Genomic DNA, 24,824 nt, shown 5'->3' with positions numbered 1-24,824 from the left:
ACAGATGGCCACCCTGGATCCCGGAAAGCAGCGATGATGAGGGCTCAAGTGAGGGGGCCCTCGTCATCAAAGTCCCCTTGGGCCCATCCACCCTGGCCCCCTTGGATCGCGCCTTGCCCGAGCTCCTGGAGGGACCCACAGGTATGTACCGTGCACGTGAGTGGCCGTGGGACTTGGGGAAAGGACGCACACTCCCGCCCAGGCTTGCCGCAGCACACCCACAGGGACATCAGCCCCATGGCACGGGTGGGCCAGACAGCCCCACTGCCCCAGCCTCACAGGGCTGACATGTGGCACTCAGCACCATGTGGCCTGGACAGTACCACAGGCCGCCAGGCCGCAGAGGGACCAAGGGGGGCAGGGGAGAGGCAGCGCTCCTGCAACCTAGATGGGGAACCCTGGATTCAGTCCCTGCAGGACCACTGGGATGGGGTGGCTGGGGTGCGGGGGTTCAGGGGCCCCATCACTGGGACTAATGACTTGTTCCTTTCCCCTTATGTCTCCACAGCTCCCACGACAGGCCTGGGGAGCTGTACCACAGAGGGTGAGGGGGAGCAGCCCAGGCCCCAGATGAGGACAACCCAGGGCCGCCGCCAGTCCCTCCAGTGGTGCCACCAGGCTAGGGAGGAGGAGGCAGGGGACACAACCCACACAGGCACCCTCAGGGACCTGACAGGCATCCTGTGGGAATGGCTTGCCATGGAATGGCAGCCTTGCTCAGGCTGTGGTCGGCCACCTGGCCCCTGCCGCTGCTCCATTGCGGGCCACTCCTGCACCCAACACCCTGTCATGCCCTCCCACTGGCCCCCAGGCCCCCCTCGCCTGTGCATCCCCTCCCCTACCTATTTGTACCTGTGCCTCGCCTCGCCATCCCTGCATGTAGGGCTTGTGTTTTGTGTCCGCCAGGTTATGGAGGGTGCAGCAGGTCCTGACCACTGCCGGGATGCTGGGAAGGCCCACCTCCAGGCTGGTGTAGAGGCATCTAAAATGCCCCTTGACGTGGCCGAACTCCCGCTCGACAGTGTTCTGGGTGCGGGTCAGCCGCTCGTTGAAAAGGTCCTGGCTTGGCTGGGGTGTGACCGGTGTAGGGTGGCATCGGCCAGGCCTGCAGGGGGTAGGCCATGTCCGCCACGATGCAGGGTGGCATCGTCGTGTCCCCGATGGGTAGCTCCTGCTGGGGCATGAGGGTCCCCCTTAGCCATATGACATCCCAGCCCTGAATTCTGGAAGACCCTCGTGTCGTGTGCGTGGCCGGACCAGCCCCATTAGATATCCTGGAACCGGCCAGTGGTGTCGGCCAGGGCCTGCAGGACCACCAAGTGGTAGCCCTCGTGATTCATGTAGGCCCTGCGGCTGTGCTCTGGGGCCTGGATGGTGAGGTGGGTGCCATCCAGGGCCCCGAAGCAGTTGGGGAAGCCCAGCTCCTTTAATCCCTGGATGGCGTCATCCATGTCCCCGACGCAAACCAGCTGCCTGAGGAGCACCTTGTTGATCGACTGGATGAGCTGCAGGGCGTAGGGGATGCACTCATGAGTATGGGGTGGAGTGCAGCTTGCCTGCCCGTGCTTGTCCCCCAGATGCCCACCCTTCTCCCGACAGTGCCTGTCACCAGGCTGTCCCCCACAGGCAGTCTAGGTGTGAGCTGGGCACAGCTTACCTCAATGAGGATGGCCCCGACAGTGGCTTTGCCCACCCCGAACTGGTGGCCGATGGATTGGTAAACTGTCTGGGGTGGCCAGCTTCCATAGGGCAATGGCGAACCTTAAGTGTGTGTCTCGGTGCTGGATGACTGGGGTGAGCCAGTGCACAGCTCCAGGGATGTTCCCTTGATCATCCTGAAGTTCTGTAGCCACCGGTTGTCGCCCCAGTCCTCCAGCACCGGCCGGTCCCACCAGTCGCGGCTTGTGGATGACCTGGGAGACTGGCTGGGGAAGTTGCACCCTGAGGATGGCATCCAGGAGGGTGGCTATTGTGGTGCCCACCCGGAGGCGCTGCAGCACAGTGGCCAGGACCATGGCCATGGCAGTGGCCACAGCTGTGATGAAGCGGGGGTGCTGCTCGGAGTCCATGAGGGCCCCGGATGCCACCTCTACTCGTTCGCGCGCTCTCTCTCGCTCTTGCACTGCCTGGGGACAGGGTTGCTGGCCCTCGGAGTGTGCAGGCTGAGGTACGGGGGAGGCCCTTTAAGGGGACAGTGGGCGCTGACCCCGGAAGGGCTCATCTACCATGTGACTCTGCCTGTGGCACTTCCTGCCCCTGCTCTTTTGAAAGAGTGCCCTGGCACGTGTGGATGCTGTCTTTCAGAATTTGGCTGGGGGCCTTTTGGAAGAACAGACCAAACCTTCAGTCCCCGCTGGTGTGTGGGGATGCTCCATTTTGAAAGAGTATCTTTCGATGTTCTCTTTCAAAAGATGTTCTTTCGAAACAGAGCTGTAGTGTAAACGCAGCCTATGTTTCTGATGAAGAGAAAAAACTTAAATCCCTGTAGATGTTTCTGGAGAGAATGAAAGCAGTTAGAAAGATACGTAGTCAAGTAGTTTTTAACTTTTTCTCATTTGCAGACTCTGAAATTCTTTTGAATAGAGAAGTGGGCCCCCTTTGGTAAGTTTTGATACAGTTTGCGCACTCCCAGGGATCTGCATGCCACAGGTTGAAAACCAATGACTTTGACCTTTTGTCGCCCTGGCAGAAAAATCAATGGGTTAACCACTATCAGCACATAGATTCTCTTAGGTGGATGTCGTGCTGCGTCATTCTCCTCTTCCAAATAGCTCGGATATTTTCCCTGTTGCACCACCCTTGGGGGGAGGGTGGAAGCCCATTCTACCAGAGTGCAAGCCACCTCTGTGACATCTTTCCAAGATAAATCCCCCCGCTAGATACAGTATATGTAGGGTGGTTATCAGGATTTCCATCCATACCTTTCTAAGCACTATACATTGCTGTAGACTTTTTACATATACAACTTCAGCAATGGCAGTATAACAGACTTAATGCCATCTGCATGCTTGCACCCTCTCTTTTACTGATGCTTACTGATCCACAGAATTCACGTAGGGATCATCATTTGCAGAAGAAATGGAGATTACTTACCTGTAACTGGTGCTTTGTCAAGATGTACTCCCTGTCTGCATTCTAGTACCCCCATTTCTCCCACTACTTTGGATCCTGACTGGATTTGCAGGAGGAGGAGGATTTGGAGAGATGTCTGTTTGCATAGCTCTTTATACACTCTGTTTGGTGCACAGAGAAGTGGGCATATGTGGGTCAATAGACACTTCATGTTAAAAATTTCCAAACTCGTGTACTTGGTGCACCTCCATATGGATAGGGACCAAACATCTGGAAGAACCTCCAGTTAAACTTCCATATCTGCCTAATGGTAAATTGTGAAATAGTCTCATTTCAGTTTGGACTATTGGACAAAGCACTAGGAAATATAAAAAACAAGCATTGGAGAATATATGGTGAATGACAATACTGTAATGGTGAGGGATGCAGTTGAAGATTTAATTGGACTCTTCTGTAGTTGATATTTCAGCATTGAGGGCAAGACAGGCTTGCCATCACTTTAACCTTCGGTTAAATTTAATGCTCTTGCTGGTTTTCTGGCATAATCTATAATTTTAAAGATGTAACCATGTAACACAATAATGATAATAGTACAATTGTGCTGATTTACTGGGCAATAAACCAATCTGTTTTGCAGACTCCTTGGCTTTTGGCCTTTTAGTCTGTGCAGTCAAACTAAATGATTGTTGTCTTAAGGAAGTTTGGTAATACCAAAACAAGAGATAATTTGTCTCTTACTGAATCTGAGTAGTTTACTTAACTGTCTAGAGCTCATGTGAGACTTTTGGATTTTTTTGGATGAAAGCACTTTCAGATAGACTCAAATATTATTAATTAAAGATTAAGCTTATGTGTATAGTCTTTGACATGAAACTGTCTAAATAGAAGTACTATCTCTCTGTTGACTTCAGAGGGCTCCTATCACTTTTCATACAAATAGGGTTTGGTCCTGATGCACTTAACATAAATTTCCGTATTATTCATGGTTGTATTCTGTACCATTGTCTGCCAAGCTGCTCGTGTTTTATTGGTACTGTGTAAACCTTCAATGAGATGATAATGTTTTGAAGGGAAAAATCCTAGAAGCATGTATATAACATGAACTTCAGGCTCAAATTTACTTGTTAATAAATGACAAAACAACAGCAACAGCAGCAACCACAATCTCCCTGTTTGTGGGCTGAATTTGAGACCCAGTGTTGTGTATGTGCACATGCTTGCAATGTAGACAGCATTTGGATACCTGGTATGTTTATAACCTTGAGGTTCTTTCTCAGTTTTTACTGTGTCCTTGCTCAGAAGAATTTAATTTACGTAAAAAAATAGTATGAATCCATGGAAAAATTATTCCCAAAGGCAGTAGCCTGTTCCTTTGCTCATAGGTTTTTTTTCTTCCCTGTACTTTTTTATGCTCTTCCCACCATAATCTGTCATTTTTATTATATGTTTAGTATAATTTAAATTGAAAAGTTCCTATACACAAGGATTTTCTTTTGCCATTAAAGCACAGAGAACAGCTAGAGCTCAAAACAAAAAAGCAGTTCTGTAGCACTTAAAAGGCTAACAATATGGTTTATTAGGTGATGAGCTCTTGTGGAACAGACCCACTTAGTTTATACATTGTAATAACATATTTATAACAATTTATAATTATGATATAATGCATATATTAAATCACAAGTACTAGATTTCAATGAAAAAATGTTGTGGAAATGTTTTGCTGTGTTTCAGTTTAGAGTGGGTGAGATGTTGACTAAAATATGAATTTAAAGTATCATTTTTTCCTTCATTTTTTGACTTGCTCTAACGAATAATGTAAGCTTTTTATTTTTTTTATTTTTATTTTAAACCACATAAAGGTAACGGCCGTACCTACCTTTGAAAATCTCACCCAAGTATTTTCAAACTCTGTGTAATATCTAATAGGTGTTAAGGGATATGCATGTGCACCAATTCTCTGGAATTTTCTTCAGGGTTTTCAGTAGATGGGAGGTTAGAATAAGTTTGCCTGAAAATTATAAGGAAATGTCTGTTGACTAGGGTTCCTTCCCTTAAAGAAAGGGGGATGTTCTCAGCACCTGTACATTTAGTAGGTATTAAGGCTCTATATTCTCAATTATCATAAAAGATTAAGCTAGAAGAGAACATCTTGATTGTCTTGTCTGATCTGTACATCACAGGCCACCAAATGCTACACAGTTACCACCATGTCAAGTCCAGCAACTGGAATTAGATTAGAGTTTTACAGGAGACTAAACTATGGAGTGCCCAGGAGCGATTTAGGTGCATCAATAGTGGGGAGTTGAGAGAGGTATCTGGATGATCCTAGCAAGTATAAACCCACCACACTGCTGAGGAAAGAAAAAGCCCAATAATCTTGAGTTTCCCTGGGAGGGAAAAATATTCCCATCTTGATTCCTACATGTATCTCTTGAAGGAAGTAGTTAGAATGAGAGGAAGACCTTCTATTCCGCTGTTCCACACTTGTTTTTCCTCGGTTATTCATAACTTCATAAGAAAATGGTCTTTCAGGCAGACATTTTTCATGACTGGTTTAAAAAAAAGTGAATTCTGGGTTAATATTTGAACTAAATTATGTCCAGGCAATTTGTGATTATGGGAGTGTGGTGGAAAGATGTGTTCAACTGTTTAAAATTGCCTCCATTCTTTTCTCTTTGATACTGAAAGATGGCTTTGTTTAAAACTTTCAGCTTAGTACCCAGAGACCCATTGTCTCTGGCATGTTTGTGTTTAAAGAGGAAATCTTGAAATAAGCTTAAATGTTAAAAAAGGAAGCAAGAGTGATGCAAATGTACCTAGTGTGGTTTTTAATTAACTGTATATTTCCCAACTGTCTGAAAATTTGGAAAAACAGTGCCAGTTTTCTGTCTCATCCAGATGACTTAGTTTCTTCCACGCAGACCTTCAGGTTCATCCTTGCTCTCTTTTCAGTATCATTTTTGGGTATGTTTGGCTCTTTGAAGAGAGAGGGGATTGAGAACCTTTGAGAATATACATTATGCTTGTTAGATCACTATGGATTCTGATTAAGAGAGTTTGGAAGCTGCTGTTGGCATTGGGTAATTATTGAAGCTCTTTGAGAATCAGAAAAATGGAGATAGCTTTACATGAATTTCTGGAAAGCATTGGTTGACATGATACTTACCTACCACCTGCAAAAACAAAGATTCTTGGCAGCTTTTGACCTTATGAAACTTTTCATTTGTAGTCTGTGTAGGAATTTTACATGGGAATTTGATATTTTAAGCACATTATTTCAGAGGTGACAGAAGGATGAGACATTTAATCTGTGAAAGTATATGACAAATTTTAAATACACGTGTAATATACTTAAGGGCCGTTTTCTGCCTTCAGGTGGATATGTGTATGTACCCTGGTGGATGCAACTCCTGTTAAACTAAACTAAAAAAGGAATGCATATATATGGCTGTGTCTACACTAGCCCCAAACTTCGAAATGGCCATGTAAATGGCCATTTCAAAGTTTACTAATGAAGTGCTGACATACATATTCAGCGCCTCATTAGCATGCGGGCGGCCGCGGCACTTTGAAATTGACGTGGCTTGCTGCTGCGTGGCTCGTCCCGACAGGGCTCCTGTTTGAAAGGACCCTGCCTACTTTGAAGTCTTCTTCCCATCTGCTCACAGGAATAAGGGGACTTCGAGGTTTGGGGCTAGTGTAGACATAGCATATGTGAGAACAAACATTGTCCTTGGATTTCATTCTTATGTGATTTTTCTAAAAAAGAATGTACAGTAGGGTCTCAAGATGCACGAACTTAATGTTTGTGAATTCAGTTCTTCGGGAGCAGCCGCTTCCCCCGGGACCCTCTAGCAGGAGCCATATACGTGAAATTCAGCATTTACTGGGGTTCTGAACAAGGAACCCTCGCAAATGTTGAGACCCTAGTGAATTTGATTCCATAATTTGCATGTGAACACATAAAATAGAAGTATATTATATTTTTAACTGATTATTTTTGTGGAGATTAGCTATTCGTAAAGACATGTTAATCTCTTTTCAGATAGGCTGGGTTGCGCTGTCCTCCCTTTTGAAAGGGGCATGCAAAAAGAATGATCAAAATGCAAATGAGGCATTGTTTTGCATATTCAGTGCCTGATTTGCATTTTCAAGCATCCATTTTTGCATGCCCCCTTTGCATGGTGGGGGGGCAGTGTAGGTGTAGCCATAAAGTTTTTTTGTATTTTAAAACAATCTGTATCAACTTGCTTTGCTAATTAAGATGATTCAAGCCACACGGTGATCTGCCATTTTCCCATCTCAGGATTATAATGTTTTTTCATAAAATAACTCAGGTTTTGAGGCATTTAAGATCTGTTTAATGTGTGCCTAGTTCCTTTGTATAAGTTTGAGCCTCTGTACTGCAGTCTGATACAGATTTTAATGTGGTGCTATGCAGGTGCAAGGGTCTGCCTGTGCAGTTCACATTGCAGTATTGCTAGGTTTTGCATTATGACATTGTTACTCCTTTTCTTAAACAGGTCAAAATCTTTTCATAGTCAGATATAATAAAACTGGTTAAAACAATCATAATTTATATTTTTGTACATCATTTTGGGAAATGCTTGATTTGAAAGGCATGGTAGAAAAATAATGTGATTTTCTTGTATGACAACTTTCATTTACTTTAGTAATATAATTTGTTTTTTCGCTTTCAGGCTTCTTTACAGTTTAGCATTTAATGCCAGGTTCCTGAGGCATCTTTGGTACCTAATCTCTTCAATGACTACACAAATGATTACAGGGTGTGTATTATATCATTTCTACATTTGAGTTAATTTCATAATATTGCATGTCTTGTGAAAAGGAAAGATGAATTAATGACACAGTGGACAAATATGATGATAGGAAAAAACAAAACAAACACCTTAACGTTTTTACTCAGAAGACATTTCAGTTGTTTTGTGGGAGTTTAACTTAGTTTTTGTTTAGAATAAAAATTAAAATGGCTTTTTATTTTTAAAATATTGATGATGACATTTAAAGTTTTCTGATTATGCCAGTTCCTGTTAGCAAACACTGAAAGTGCTTTCTGAACAAATTGAAGCAGAAATCCAAGAGTTCTGCCCTATATGTGGGAATGGCAGACTGGTCTAGAGGCCGGAAATGCAGGATAGAGGTAGTTGAACGATAGGTGTGAGGAAAACAGTATGCCCCTGGATTTACACCCTTACTCTGTTTGTAGATGTACTTTATTGGCTAGAGGTAAAATGGCTTGTTACCTGCTATTTGTTTTCCTGCTCACCATCTCCAGTGCCTAAGAGGTGGTATAAGAAAAAGATCACTGAAAGGTGGAGATCCCTGGCACCTAAGTCTGCTAGTCGTGGGGATAAGAGTAGAATATGGTCTGAACCCAAGCACTTCGATGCTTTGGTTCCCATAAAAGATGTTAGCATTTCCCAGGGTGACCCTGTCAGTGCCAGTATTGCTGGCAGTATGAGGGTTGGCACTACTGGTGTTGGTGGAGGAGAGAACTGGCAGGATTGCTAGAATGCTGGGTATCATGCCATCCTCATGTACCCCTGATGGTGCGTGCTTTGGTACCACCCCAGGGGAAAACCCACAGTGGAAGCTTCTCTACAGGCCTCTCCACCTTGGCGCAGGTCACCAGCACTATCTGTCACTCTTCATGGTCAGTGAAAGGAAATGTCTTCTGAATTAGATGTTGAGTGCTATATTTCCTGTCCTTGGATCAATTCCTTGAGACTTTCCCACCCTTTCAGTGGATCCTGTTGCAGGAGTAATGTCTAGTCATTGGCCAGGAGGTCACTGAGGGCCCAGCCCTTTCCAGTGGCCTTTTTGAAGTCTCTGGGTCTTTCCCCAGTTTCCAGGTTGTGTTCCAGGCACTCCTATTTGGCAACCTGAAAAAGATGTAGCACCTAGCCACTAGGCAGCACACATTCCTAACTCTGGTACTGAGCCTAGGACTGGACTTCAAGAGTTAGCTTAACAGGAACCTGCAGATCAAGAAAAAGAGAGAGAGCGTCTGTACCCAGTGCTTGTCTCCTTTTTCTGCTCCCCTGATAAGGCAGTCTTGGGGATGGAAAGGGAGGCGGGGGGGCATGTGACCTTTCCCAGAAGAGTGTAAGGCACATGAAAAATGTTAAAAAGGATTGTCTTGAGTCTTGAGCCATAGGTGGGGGAAATAAAAGAACCCTGTTACCACCTGGTTGACGATAGGGCCGCTGCCAGTGCTTCCAGAGTGGCCCTGTCTCTCAATGACATCTTAAGGACTCAGTTAATGAACTATTTTCAAAGAAAAATTACTGTTTCAGCAAAATCAACAAGGATTCCTGTGGCACCTTAAAAACTAACAAATTTATTTGGCCATAAGCTTTCGTGGGCTGAGGCCCACATCATCCAGTGCATAAAGTGGAAACTTCAGTTCAGCAAGAATGTGTAATACTCTCATCTTTGCATATGTGCAAGTATCTCTGCCATACTGAAATTTCCACTTTATGCATCTGCCAAAGTAGACTCCAGCCCATGAAAGCCTGTGCCCAAATAAATTTGTTAATCTTCAAGGTGTCACAGGACTCTTGGTTATTTTAGTTAATGGACTGTGGCAGTATCTGCTTCCCTTACCCCAACTTGAAAGATGACTGAGCACAAGTATTATGTATCCTTCCAGGGCTGAGAGTTTATTACCCTTCTGGGCAACATTCCCTCTAATCTTTTCCTTCTTTGTGCAGATTTCTTCCATCCATTTGTGGAATGTATTTTGCATGTGAGAATGTGCACCACTGATAGGAACAAAAAGCCTAGCTGTGGGTGCTCTGCTAACCAGTTGGGCATCATTTGAATTTCTCGCTAGCAAATGCACAAGTGTACATCTTTAAGAGAACACTGATCCTGGGGTCCCTGGTGATATCTGCTGAGAGTGAGAGAAAAAGGTAGAGAAATCAGGGTGCAATCACAATATCAAAAGACTGAAAGAAGTTAGACCTGCTTGAAAGGAAAGTTCATTCTACTGGAGGGTTGCAGCTCAAGATTACAAACCAGCATGCATTATTGGGCAGGTATGACTTTTAGTGTATGGGATTCCATACTGAACTTTCAAGGCGTTTGTTTCCAGAAGAGGCTAGGCAGAAATTCTTTTCACTAGTGGATGACAGAAAATCGTTTGGCAAAGGCCCTGGCGCAAATGGATGCGACTGACTCAGCTTTTGGGCTTTTGCAGTGACCATGCTTAAGAGTACCTGGCGTAGTTCTCTGGGCTCCTACAAGAGGTCCAATGGACTATGTGGCACCTACCTTTGGGAAACTCCTTGTTGTTTTCAGAGCAGATCAACAGTAAGCTCCGTAGACATTACAGTCTATTGGATTGTACAACTCAACCCTTTTCAGCAATCACTTCATGTCTCAGTAGCCCTTTCAGTACTCTGCTGCAGCACTATAATAGGAGATTGAGAGAAGGAAGGGTAGGGATCATAGGCATAGACCTCTACCTCCTCCTACCTCTGCTTCAATGCATGCAGACCATGGGGTGTTGGATTCTGTAGAAGTGGGAAACACCCTCCAATGTATTTCTGCCACTCCTTTCCACACCTTTCCCCGTATCCCTTTTCAGGAATTCCTCTTCCAAAGAACTTACAGTCCAAAAGGGCTAATCTTTTCTTCATGTGGGAGCCATAGATGAGGTTCTGCTAAATTTGAGTGAGGGTTTTCTACTTCCCTGAAAGCCAAGTCTAGCCCATAGAGCTATCTTCAGCATTCATTTTATTCAGCAGTAGTGCAAGGAAACTTTAGACCTATATCCTGTAAGACATTGGCTTCAGCTGCTGGCCCAAGGCTTGAGGCCTACAAACACTTTGGCACAGATTAATGGTCATCCCTAAGCATTGGGGAACTGCAGTAGAGAATTTGAGGGGGAGTGCATCCATGATGACTTCAGCCAATCATAGGAATATGAGTTAACACCAGTTCTTGGATATTTTAGGATGGAAACATCTGCAGGTGCCTGACCACTGTCTATCCCTTGCCCACTGCAGAGTTTTACAAGCATTTTGTTGGACTCTCTTCTGGGAGTGAACCTCCCATACTAAGGATTTCAGTATGTGCAGTCTCTGGATGAATTTTTGTCGCAAATCTCAACAGCTTGAAATGTATGATATTCTAAAGCCCATGGTCTCATGCACATTTGTAGTATAGCATGCAAAGCTACACCCTTCAGCTCTGGCTGGCATCAGTGTACAGCTTCTACCTCTGTTAACTGGAATTCTCTTATTGGTAACATACCTCATCTGGCAGTCTACAGGCCCCGGCAGCCTGCACCTGCTATCAGCCACCGGCCTGGGATCCCTGACACCTGCAGGTCCCAGAAACCTGTGCCTACTGTCATCTACCAGCTGCCAGGACCCATGGGGGTGGGGGGGGCGGCGGCGGCAGGGGGGAGCTGGGACCGACAGGGAGCCGCAGCGGATGGCTGCTGGGACCTGCAGTCAGTGAGGAGCTGCGGAAGCTGAGGTAAGATGACTTTCTCTCATTCAGACAATTCTTTTATCCGGCTTGGGCCAGATCCTGAGGGTGCCGTACAAGAGGCGTTCAACCTGTACTTGCCAGGCCATCTACATCTGGACACTAGGCTGTCACCGTCCCTTCAGAGGTTCTAATTTTGCTGAATTGGTGGTTGAATCCTCTCAGTATCTGTGCAGGATTTGCCTTCCTCTGCCCTCAACTGTCAATGCTTGTGGTTTCAGCTGTGTTAACTCTAGGGTGGGGAGCTCACCTGAGATGCCTCTGAATTTTGGTCCTTGACAAACCTCACTTTCTCAATCAGTGTCAGAGAACTCAAGGTGGTTTATCCTGCCTGTCAGTCTTTTCTTACCTCATTTTAGGGGATAACCTGATTGTCCTTATGCACAACTTGGCAGTGATGATATAGGCTGGGAGAAGCTTGGTCGTCATCTTGGTGTCAGGAAGCAATTCACCTATGGGAATTTAGCAAGGCCCATTCAATTAATTTTGAAGCCTTCTACCTTCCGGTGTCTCAGAACAAGCTGACGGATCACTTGAGCAGGTCCTTCTCCAGTTACCACAAGTGGCCTCTTTGCCTTGGTGAAGCAAGATGTTTTTTCCAGCAGTGGGGGAATCCCCAAATAGATTTATTTGTAAAAAAGTAAAAAAAAAAGTTACAAATTTTGCTCTGTAGAAGGTCACTATCTGTGTTCTGTCACTGATGCCTTCCTGGTACCCTAGGCAGGAAAGTTTTATTATGTTTTTTCTTCAATTCTACCACTATACAGAGTGGAATCAGAGGTCCAGCGGGACCACTCCTGGCTTATGTGAATAGTCTCAGTGTGACTTGCCAACACTAGTTCTCTAACCTTCTGGTTTTCTCTGTGGCAACTCCAACTCTGTTGTAAGTAAAGTAGATTTTTGTTTTAGGACCATTATCAGCTACTGCACCTAAACTTCAGAATTCTTCATGTAATGGCCTGATGCTCCTTGCTTAAATCTAATGAATAACAAATTCCTTAGCAGTCTGAAAAGATTGTTCTGTGAACTAAGGAAGCCCATTTCCCATTCTGAGCTCAACTGAGTTTTGTCTAACCCTATGAAACCACCACTTGAGCCTCTAGCGACATGCTCCTTACTCTACCTTTCTTAGAAGCCAGTCTTCCTAATTGCTATAATCTCTGGCAGAACTGTGTCTAAAGTGCATACCTTCATGTTTGAACAACCGTACACAGACTTCTTTAAAGATAAGGCATATTTATTGTCTAATCTGAAGTGTCTCACTTACGTAGTTTCAGTATTGCCCAAAGTCACACACAAATAGGGACTTGCAATGGCTATATATGTTGGATGTGAGATGAGCACTGGCATTCTATAAGCACAAGACTAAACTATTTCAGCAGTCCACCCAACTGTACATGCCATAGCATACAGAATTAAAGCTCTTCCAATTTATTTTTCAAAAGAATTTCCTCTTGTATAAAACGTGTTATGATCCGGCAGGAATCTTATCTCCAGACAAGCTGGCTGTCTACTTCACAAGCATCTTCAATGACATTGCTAAGGCAGATCCCTGTCGTGGAAATCTGCAAAGCAGCAATCTAGTCAACAGTACATGCTTTCTCCTCCCATTATGCTATTACCCGGTATTAAAGAGAGAATGCCAGATTCGGTCAAACTGTACCTCAGTCTGTGTGTATGTGAACGGAATTCTCTGCCTATTTAATTTATTGAGAGTCACTAAGTGTAGAATGTATATATGTAAAACTTGAAAACAGTTGCTAATGTAACTCTTTCATACTGGGTGTGGTTCACTGTCCCATGTAGTGGCACTTAGACCAATTGATCAGATAAAAAACAAGTCTACTCTGTGGCTTTAGTTGAGAGCTGGCTGGCTCTTTGCTCATGTGGTAGAGGTCCATGTGCTGAGGTCCCAGGTTCGGTTCTGCCTTTCAGCTTTACTCCAACTTTTCATAATGGTTCAAGAAAGATGTGGAGAAATTAGAGAGGGTCCAGAAAAGAGCGACAAGAATGATTAAAGGTCTAGAGAATGTGACTTATGAAGAAAGGCTGAAAGAATTGGGATTGTTTAGTTTGGAAAAGAGAAGATTGAGGGGCGACATGATAGTGGTTTTCAGGTATCTAAAAGGGTTTCATAAGGAGGAGGGAGAAAACCTGTTCTTTTTGGCCTCTGAGGATAGAACAAGAGGCAATGGACTTAAATTGCAGCAAGGGAGGTTTAGGTTGGACATTAGGAAAAAGTTCCTAACTGTCAGGGTGGTCAAACAGTGGAATAAATTGCCAAGGGAGGTTGTGGAATCTCCATCGCTGGAGATATTTAAGAACAGGTTAGATTGATGTCTATCAGGGATGGTTTAGACAGTACTTGGTCCTGTGATGAGGGCAGGGGGCATTACTCGATGGCCTCTCGAGATCACTTCCAGTCCTAGTATTCTATGATTCTGTGATTCTTCAAGATGTGTGGCACATGTCCATTCCGTGATGTACCCTTCTGCCCCTCTGTTGCTTTCTCTTTCAGAAATAAAGTGATAATCTCATCTTGGGTTAATAAAACATGGCCTTTGATCTCAGAATTTATTTGCTAGAAACACCTTTGTGTCTGGATTCTGAGATTCTTCTGTCTATGGTGCAGTGTTTGTTTTATGAACAGGAAGTGCTTTCAAGTTATTTAAATGACATGTAGAGATGCCACAGGGTACTTAGACCTTAATATGCATCTATGCGTACTGATAGTTACACATTTATACTGTGTTGAAACTTTCACTTAAAAATGAATTATGAAAATATCTTTTTCTAAGAATATAATTTGCATTATTTCAGTTTGCATCTGTATCTAAATAAAGTATAGTAATTAATTAGAATAGTGTAATATTTAAAATTTGTGCCCCCAGTCCTTTCTCCAGAGTCCTTCTGTATGTTGATGTGTCTTCTGCATGTATCTTCTTCTTGAGGTGCATTTAAATACCATAAAACATATGAGAACTCTTCATGTTGGGCCATAGTACTTAGAGGTGGTGAAGATCTTTTAGTCCAGAGGTCTGCTGCATTCAGTTCTTTAAGGACTTCTTTGTGGCTCCTGATGCTATAATTGCAAAATAAAAAAAAATAGCCCCCTCAGTTATTTTTGATAAATGGTGAATGTCTAAAAGCCCAAAAATGAACAATTCATATCTAAATAGCAAATGATAGGTGAACTCAAAACTCCCCCTAGTGTCCTGCAGAGAGAGAGAGAGAGGGGTTTGGGAGTGAAAGTCAGGAAGACAGCGGTGCAAACACACACGTAAAGTGTGAGGAAATAGAATATGTAAAAAGTTTGTGAATGTCCTGCAGTAAACACACATCTCATTACAAATCGCTGTGTGATTTTAAAATAAAGGGTTGCAAAAACAATGGTTTGATGTTATTTATTAAGGACCATCTCATTCATGTACATTGCGGCTCTTGAATTAATGATTTTTTTAACCAATTTGGAAAAAATGGCTTTTCTTGCTATTTTGATTCCCGACCACTGTTTTAGGTTGTCTGATTTATCTTACAAGTGGAGAATGGTCTTGTGGGTAAGGAACTAGACTGTGACCTAAAAGATCCAAGTTCTTTTTCCAGCTCTGACAGTTTATTTTTGTGCTAGTGTGAAAGTCACTTAATTTCTTTTTGCCTCTGTTTTCCAGTTGTCAACCAGAAAGAAGACACTGTTCTAAAATAGAGTTAACAGGAGTATTGTATTTGTTTGTTTGTTAGCACTCAGATATAAAGCAGTGAGAGCCTATTAAAAATCATTCCATGTTGCTCAAGCAGGATGCAGTTCATTTAATTGGTTTTGTTTTTTGATTTTTATATTTTAAGGTCTCTGGTACCGCTGCTTCAGGTAATATCAAGGGGATCTCCAATGTCTTTAGAAGATTCCAGTCGGATCATTCCACTCTTCTACCTTTTTAGTTCTTTGTTTAGTCATTCACTTATTTCTATACATGATAATGAATTTTTTGGTGACCCCATAGAAGGTAAGAGCTTCAAGCAGTTTTTAATTTTGTAATCTGACAGACTTCATGATCTTGAAATTCCTGTTGATTACACTAGAAATTTTGCATGAGAAAGGGCCATGAGGGCTGTGCCACAGGCTGCTAACTGAATAATATGTAGTAGAAAAGTTAAATGACCATGATAATAGCCATTTCATTGTAATTTTAAGCCAGTGTTAATGTAATAATAATAAACAATTCATTAATTTTTGCCAACTTTTTTGTAGCTTTTGTTTCTCTTTTGTAGCTCCTCTTTCTGTATTGTGTGACTGTTACGGTTTTCACACAGAATAAAAGAATAGTTGTATGAATCTAGAAAAAAATTATTAGAAATGTTATTTGAAAAATGTAAACTTGTACTTGATGTAGTTGCAGGTCAAAGACAATCATCAATGATGCCTTTTACACTAGAAGAGCTGGTAATATTGTCACGCTGTCTTCGAGATGCATGTTTAGGAATCATTAAGTTGGCTTACCCAGAAACAAAGCCAGAAGTTCGTGAAGAATATATTGTAGCCTTTAGAAGCGTTGGAGTTACAACAAATACAGAAATGCAGCAGTGTATACAAACAGAACAAAAACGGTGGATTCAGCTGTTTAAGGTATAGGGAGTCATTTTTCAGTTACAGATCAAACACTTTTGAGACTTGTTTCTACTAACATTTACTATAACAGGAAAATGGCTGCCATTTAGTTCACAATTCTAAGTCTTATCTCAGAGATTATCTTTATAGAATGTGGAATTTGAAAATGACATTTGCTTTAATGTGCATACTCCATTTCAGAGTACACAGAATAACAATGTCATTTTTGCTGACTGTAAATTAATTGTAGACTTCTATTATATTACTTGAGTTTGTTTCATATTTTAATTGACTTGTGCAGGAGTTGGTATAGAACATGATTATTAATTGAGACTCTATTCAGCAAGACATGACTAATTTTAAGCATCTGAAAAGTTCAGTTAACATCAGAAGATCTGCTCACATGCAAAATGGGAAATGACTGCTAAATGAGTGCTGTGGAAAGGGATCTGTGAGGGGAGTGAGGAAGAAGAGGGAATCATAATTAATCATAAGGTAAATATAAATTGACAGTGTAATATTGTTGCCAGAAAGCAAACATTCTGGGATGTATTAATAGGAATGTTGTGTAAGCAAGACACAAGAAGTAATTCTGCTCTGTGCTGATTAGGCTGCAGCTGAAGCATTGGGTTCAATTCTGAGTGCCTTGTTTCAGGAACGATGTGGACAAGTTGGAGGAAGACCAGAGAAGAGCAACAACAATGATTAAAAACCTAGAATACATGACCCCAACAATTTGGTTTGTTTAGTCTATAGAAGATAAGACAGAGAGGGGACATAACAATTTGCAAGTACACAGAAGTTTATTTCCAAGGAGGAGGGAGAAAAATTATTCTGCATAATCACTTTGAATAGGAGAAGCAGCAATGATCTTAAATTACATCAGGGATAGTTTAAGTTAAATACGAGATAAAACTTTGTGATTGCCAGGTGGCTAAGCACCGTAATAAATTATGCAGGGAGTTTCTAGAATCTCCATCATTGGAGACTTTTTAAGAGCATGTTAGACATACACCTATCGTGGAATGGTCTAAATAGTACTTAGACCCTGCACTCAAGGCATGACCGGGTTAGAAAGCTCTTGAGGTCCCATCCAGTCTTATGAGTCCATGATTAAGTGGAGTGCTAACTTGTGGACTAGCAAGATTGTTATTCATGGCTGTTACATGAGTTTCACAGTTGCATCAAGCCCAGTAGTGGAAAACTGCTATAAAGCAGTGGGCGAATCAGTTCTGTGAAGTACCTTTTGAGTATTCTCTAAGAACATAAGAATGGCCATACTGGGTCAGACCAAAGGTCCATCCAGCCCAGTATCCCGTCTGCCGACAGTGGCCAATGCCAGGTGCCCCAGAGAAAGAGAACAGAAGACAAAGATCAAGTGATTTATCTCTTGCCATCCATCTCCTGCCCTTGTACTGAAGGCTAGGGCACCATACTTTACCCCTGGCTAATAGCCATTTATGGACCTAACCTGCAAAAATTTATCGAGCTCTTTTTTAAACCCTAATAGAGTCCTGGCCTTCACAGCCTCCTCTGGCAAGGAGTTCCACAGGTTGACTGTGCGCTGTGTGAAGAAAAATTTCCTTTTATTAGTTTTGAACCTACTACCCATCAATTTCATTTGGTGTCCCCTAGTTCTTGTATTATGGGAAAAGGTAAATAATTTTTCTATATTCACTTTCTCCACACCATTCATGATTTTATATACCTCTATCATATCGCCCCTCAATCGCCTCTTTTCCAGACTGAAAAGTCCCAGTTTCTCTAGCCTCTCCCCATATGGGACCCTTTCCAAACCCCCAATCATCTTAGTCGCCCTTTTCTGAACCTTTTCTAATGGCAATATATCTTTTTTGAGGTGAGGAGACCACATCTGCACACCGTACTCAAGATGTGGGCGTACCATAGTTTTATATAGGGGAAGTATGATATCTTTTGTCTTATTATCTATCCCTTTTTTAATAATTCCTAACATCCTATTTGCTTTACTAACTGCCGCTGCACACTGCGTGGATGTCTTCAGAGAACTATCCACTATAACTCCAAGATCCCTTTCCTGATCTGTCGTAGCTAAATTTGACCCCATCTTGTTGTACGTGTAATTTGAGTTATTTTTTCCAATCTGCATTACCTTACACGTACCCACATTAAATTTCATTTGCCATTTTGCTGCCCAATCACTCAGTTTGCTGAGATCTTTTTGTAGTTCTTCACAATCCCTTTTGATTTTGACTGTCCTGAACAACTTGGTGTCATCTGCAAACTTTGCCACCTCACTGCTTACCTCATTTTCTAGATCATTGATGAACAAGTTGAACAGGATCGGTCCCAGGACTGACCCCGGGGAACACCACTAGTTACCCCCCTCCGTTGTGAAAATTTACCATTTATTCCCACCCTTTGTTTTCTGTCTTTTAACCAATTCCCGATCCATGAAAGGATCTTTCCTCCTTTCCCATGACCGCCTAGTTTACATAAAAGCCTTTGGTGTGGGACCGTGTCAAAGGCTTTCTGGAAATCTAGGTATATTATGTCCACTGGGTGCCCCTTGTCCGCATGTTTATTAACCCCTTCAAAGAATTCTAATAGATTAATTAGACACGACTTCCCTCTGCAGAAACCATGCTCTACACTGCAATGAAAACCTCATAGCACTGAGGTCAAGGTTAAATGACGTAGGCATGTGGGGCTCATTCTACGAGGCTAAAAACTGCAGTATTCAGGCTTTGATTGGACTCTCCCAATGGGGAGTGTCTCAGAGCTCCTGCTCCTGCCTGAGTCTGAATGTACAATTTTTACCACATCCCTATTTCCTTAAAGCCCAAGTCAGCTGACCCATTTGCAGCTGTGCTGCAGGTGTTTTATTGCATGATAGACAAACCCTAAATGTATATTTATTCTTGAATAACCAGGAGTATATTCCTACTCGATTTTACCCATATAAACCAGAGGTTTTATTTAAGGGAAGCTGAAAATGTTGGCAGGCGAAAATCTAAGGCTGTAACTTGCAAAAATAAAAAAAAAAAAAGGACTTGCTGTGAAATTTCTACAGCAAACACATCTAGTCAGCTAAAATTGCTCATTAAAAGAGTGGGAGCAGAAGAAATGCATTTTCCAAATTGAATGCTAGATTTACAGTCCGTTTAATACTGATGACCTCTCGCACACTAATGTTCAGTTCGAGTCATCAGCTGTCCCTTCAGGTCTTTTATCACTGCTTTTGTCAAGCTATCTATTTAATTGAAAGAAGTTAATTGAATGAAAATGATCAACTAAGCTTGTATTAATATTGCTAATGGAACTTTCTTCTTGGCCATGTTTGGAGAAAGATGTCATGCTAGACTTTAGGAAAGGCCCATTAATGCTTGCACTTAACCTGATGGGCTAATTAAGGAATGCTTATTCATTCTACAAGTCTACGATAGCCTCTATCAAGCCCATTCTGCTTGATTTTACAACACATTTCACTTATGAGCATGAGCATTATGAACATTAGTAGCAGTGAGAGTAACTGATAATGTTTTGATTGCGCTGAATACAGTCCTAATGCATCACTGAATTTATAATTTGTGCCAATTGATCTAATATATGTTTGCACAATTTAATTTAATTACTTGTCTTTAAATTACCAGAAACTTTCAATTTAAAGGTTACAAATTAAGATGCCAGTATTTCTATTTTGCAGTGAATGACAGCATGCTGGACATTATGTATGTGGTTTAGATCATGTCTTCCTCTATTTGTGCCTTTTAGGGTATCATATAATTATTCTCCTTCACCATTCTCTTGCAGTTATGGCAACATTATCTTAACATTTTGTTTACTTTCAAGTAGTTATTGAATTCATGACATACTAGATAATTGTGTGTACAGCACACAAAAAGTTACTCTTTTTCTAGGCACCTACTAGACTCCGGAAACATTATCTGAGCTTGGTTTTTAGTTTTGTGCCGACAAGAGCCTCTCCCGGGACAGCGATCGTGCATGAGTATGCAAATGAGGCATATGACTATTTAATTGAGTTCATTTGCCTAGTCAAGTGCCCTAATTTGCATGATGTTTCCAGCAGCAGCATCTGATCTAGACGTAGCCCACTTGTTAACTAACTATGGAGATATCTGAACCATTAGCAAATACCTTCAAAAAGTTGTGGAAGACAGGACAGATTCCTGAGGACTAGAAAAGGGCAAATATAATTACCATCTGTAAAAGGGGAGTAAGGACACACCCAGGAATTAGACCAGTCAGCTTAACTTCAGTACCAAGAAAGATAATGGAGCAAATAAAGGAGCAATCAGTTCGCAAACATCTGGGAAATAATAAGTTGATGAGTAACAGTCATGATGGATTTCTCAAGAACAAGTCCTGTCAAACCAACCTAATAGCTTACTTTGACAAGGTAATAAGCCTTGTGGATAGGTGGGAAGGAGTATATGTGTTATATCTTCACTTAGGCTTTTGAAACTGTCTCACATGACTGTCTCATCATAAACAAACTAGGGAATTGCAGCCTACATGGAGCTACTGTCCAATGGTTGCGTAACTGGTTGGAAAACTGTTGCCAAAGAGTAGTTATCAGTGGTTCACAGTCAAGCAGTAAGGGCTTATCACTGAGGAAGGAACAATCAGTTATACATCTGACTGGGTAGGAGTACTGTGGAAAGGGATCTTGGGATCACAGTGGATCATAAACTAAATATGAATCAAGAGTAATACCATGGCAAAAAAAGCAAATGTTCTGTGATGTTTTAGGAGTATTGTAAACAACACATGAGATGTAATTATTCAGCTCTACTCTACACTGATTAGGTCTTAGCTGGAGTATTGTGTTTAGTTCTGGGTGCCAAATTTTGGGAAAAATGAGGATGAATTTGAGAGAGTCCAGAGAGGAGCAACAAAAATGATTAAAGGTCTAGGAAACATGACCCATGAGAGAAGAATGGGAGGAAAAAAAAAAGGATTTGGTTAGTGTAGAGAAGAGAAGACTGTTAGTGTAGTATAGCAGTTTTGAGTACATAAGGGCTATGTCTAGACAAGAGGGATTTGTCGACAAAACGGCTGTTTTGTCAACACAACCTGTGGCACATCCAGATTCCCAAGGGCATTCTATGGATAATAAGCTGGACCCCGCTCCCGCACGGGGAAGGATGCCTTTGTTGACAGAGGTCTGTCAACAAAAAGCCAGTCTGGATGTTCCTGGGGGAGCGTGGGGTGTGGGGGTGAGGAGGGTGTCTTCTGTTGACAGAAAGGGCTTCTGGGACACTGGGCAACCCTGTCTGCTGTGTTTCTGGTTAGCTGTTTTGCTGATAGAATGGTGGGGCAGTCCAGCTGCTCTCTGTATACAGAGCAGATTGCTCCTTTGATCTGCACTGCTCTCTGTTGACAGAGTTTTGTTGGAAGATATCTTCCGACAAAAACTTCTGTGGATGAATCCCTCTAGTCTGGACATAGTCAAAAGGTTGTTAGAAGGAGGAAGGAGAAAAATTGTTCTCTTTAGCTTTAATGAATTGGACAAGAATCAATTATCTTAAATTGCAGCAAGGCTAAGTGTAGGTTAGGTATTAGGAAAAGCATCCCAACTGTCAGAGTAGTTAAGTCCTGGAATAAATTGCATGGGGGGTTATGTGTGGAATCTCCATCGTTGGAAATCTTTATAGCAGGTTAGCCAGTGGTTCTCAACCAGGGGTACATGTACACCACCAGTAGACAGATATCTTCCAGCAGGTGGAAAAACTCACCTAGTTATTTGCCTAGTTTTACAGTAGGGTATGTAAAAAGCAGGTCATCACAAACTAAAGTTTCTTACAATGACTTATTTGTACAGTTCTGTATATTGAATGCTAAAATGAAAGTACACTTATTTCTGAGAATCCAGTACATTTTGTTGGGGTAACGTCCATCCCAGCTAATATAATGCAACCTATAATGCAGCTTCTTTTAAACCAGGTAATATAATGCAACCTATAATGCAATTTCTTTTAAACTGCTTTATTAACACATTCTTTTACTTTGTATGGAAGTTTTTTCTATATATTTTTTTTTAACTGGGCACTGGGGTAGGGAAGGGCTGAGGAAAAGGACTAATGGAATCTCAGAGCTTTAATGACTCACCCAGCCTGCACTGAATTTTACAAGGGCAATGTGTTGAAAGAATTCCTGCGTAATCAAACAGTTCGCCTAATAGCATTTTCTTTCTTTTATTTCAACCTGTGGGACCTTTCTTTACAAACTGGGTGTTAAAAGGTCCTTCATTTAGTATCTCGAGACAAAGCTCCTTGCAAGGTCCATTAAGTTCTTTGTTGCTTTCGACACCTGCCCATTAAGACTGTTTCAGCAAGAAATACCTTTAAAGGACTTTCTGTGCATTTCTTCTATTCGTTTTTCAAGTGCTATAATTTTAATTGGCAAAGTAGATTCCTAATTACGGTACTGGCTTTAGGCTAGTTCTTCTATAAAAGTACAATGCTTCCTTCCACTCATTTATTACTTACATTTGGGTAGGGTTACTAAGTCATTTCTATCTTAAAATTATATTTACCCAGATTTTGGAAGCTAGAGGGATGTCATCAGGAGTGATAACTGTGGGTGCAGTAAGATATTGTAAAAGTACTGTTTGAGTTCATATTTCTGACTGGTTATTTTCAGAGTTTGGGGAGCTGCTGATGTTTCCTTTGTATTTTTTAAATTGTCAGAGGTGCCTGGTACCCAGAATAAGCGCTTTCCCCAGCTTCCTTGTTTTGTTATATAAATATCTGATTTTTATATTTACCTGTACTCTCATCCTATTGAACTGTCTGATATTGAAATGGCCTTACCTATTATTTAAATGACTTATTTTTGTTTAACGTATGAATATATAAGAAAATACTTCAGTGAGAAGGTTGGAGTTATATTATTTCAAGACTAAATATAAATTTTTTTATATGTTAGGTCAGTATCTGATGTCTGTGGAAAAATGTGGTTTTTTTGGGGGCGGGTAGAGGGTACAAGAAGAGGGGTATGTATTTTTAAAAAGGCAGGTTTTCTTGTTTAACAATGGAGCTGGCAGCCTGTGATTTCTACTCAGTCTTAGAATGTGGGACTGAGGTGATATGGTGATTAATATAAACATGTTTTAAAATCTTATTATGTGTTTTTATACAGTCTAAGTTCTCAGGTACCTCTGCAAATGTAGTATAAACACTTAGAATTAGCGTTTATTTTAATAAATGATTTTAGGGAGGGAAGTGATTTGGGGCTCATATAATTACTTTCGGCTTTCCAGAGTTAGCACATAACTTCTTTATGCATTAGAGTTACTCGTGTTTTCTGGAGAAAGGGAAGCACTTCTCAATAAATTGATTCTAATTGTGATTTATGGCCAAATCTCAATTGCATAATCACAAATCTTCTATTTAGCGATGAGGAAAATGTAGCTCTGGCGAGGGGAGAAAAATAATGTGGTACCCTACTGTAGGATTTCTTCAGAAATTTGTTTTGAAGCTTTCTCTTTGCATGGCTTCATTTAGAGAACTAGTTTATATTAAACAGAACTGTTTCTGTTATCTAGGTCATCACTAATTTAGTGAAAATGTTGAAATCTAGAGACACAAGAAGAAATTTCTGTCCACCAAATCACTGGCTGTCAGAACAGGAAAACATTAAAGCAGATAAGGTAACAATAATGTCTCTTCCTACAACTCTTCGATGTTTACCTTGTTTCCCTATCTAGGCTGTATTTTATCAACTACATATAAGCTTCTTAATACAAGGAATCAGGTTTCTGTGAGGACAGAGGGGAATGACCTGCAGTGTGTACACTAGTAACAGCTATCAAAACAAAAAAGCAGTCCAGTAGCACTTTAAAGACTAACAAAATAATTTATTAGGTGATGAGCTTTCGTGGGACAGACCCACTTCTTCAGACTATAGCCATACCAGAACAGACTCAATATTTTGGTATGTTTTGTATGCAATGGTCTGAAGAGGTGGGTCTGTTCTACGAAAGGTCATCGTCTAATAAATTATTTTTAGTCTTTAAAGTGCTACCGGATTGCTTTTTGGTTTGGATAGTATATAGACTATCATGGCTTTCTCTCTGTTACTAGTAACAGCTAATTCATGACTGATTATAGAATGTTTTGATACATATTAATACATACATATTATACATGTTATAAAGTACAAGAATTACTTTTGGAGTGTGGTATTGATATTGCACAGGAATTAACTTAGTTTAAAATCTAAACTTACGTTGTTCTCTGTAACACATCTGGATAATCTTGCAACTAATCGGAAGATGTAACATGTAATTGTATTTCCTGCTTGTAAAGTGGGACCTACTTACAGTGATCGTGGATGTAGTTTACAGTGAAAGGAGAATGGAAGTTCCAAGCTGTTGTGATACATTACACCTTTACATTAGATTATTAAATTATATTTTTGGTTATAGCGAGCCTCTTCTCACTATTACTTCACTTCTCTGAATTGTAGCAGAAGCAGTCAAATTTGCTTTGACATAAGAAAAATCAAGCTTGATCTCACCCCAGGAAAGACTTCAAAAGAAAGAAAGTTGAGCAAAATCATGTCTGTTGTTTGTGAATGGTGTGTGCGTGTGTGTGTGAAAGCGAGAGAGAGAGAGAAATGGAAT

At 41.6% G+C, this 24,824-nt stretch overlaps 1 protein-coding gene across 6 annotated transcripts in view; it reads left to right on the top strand.

The window, feature by feature from the left end:
- Window positions 1-24,824, top strand: part of UBE3C (ubiquitin protein ligase E3C) — a 181,985-nt gene that overhangs the window by 51,157 nt on the left and 106,004 nt on the right. For 5 of the 6 annotated variants that reach the window (XR_012644076.1, XM_074985064.1, XM_074985065.1 and 2 more), the window contains exons 11-14: window positions 7,773-7,859; window positions 15,436-15,593; window positions 15,981-16,213; window positions 23,745-23,849. Coding sequence is in view for 5 of the 6 variants with exons in the window: in XM_074985064.1 (XP_074841165.1) it covers window positions 7,773-7,859; window positions 15,436-15,593; window positions 15,981-16,213; window positions 23,745-23,849 (583 nt within the window). In the remaining variant the exon portion in view is untranslated. The remainder of the gene's footprint in view (window positions 1-7,772; window positions 7,860-15,435; window positions 15,594-15,980; window positions 16,214-23,744; window positions 23,850-24,824) is intronic. The other variant, XM_074985062.1, reaches the window with a different exon arrangement.

The sequence above is a fragment of the Carettochelys insculpta genome, chromosome 2, assembly GCF_033958435.1.
Source record: "Carettochelys insculpta isolate YL-2023 chromosome 2, ASM3395843v1, whole genome shotgun sequence".
Lineage (NCBI taxonomy): Eukaryota > Metazoa > Chordata > Testudines > Carettochelyidae > Carettochelys > Carettochelys insculpta.
The sequence above is the reverse complement of the archived record's forward strand: the minus strand, read 5'-3'. Positions and strand labels throughout refer to the sequence as shown.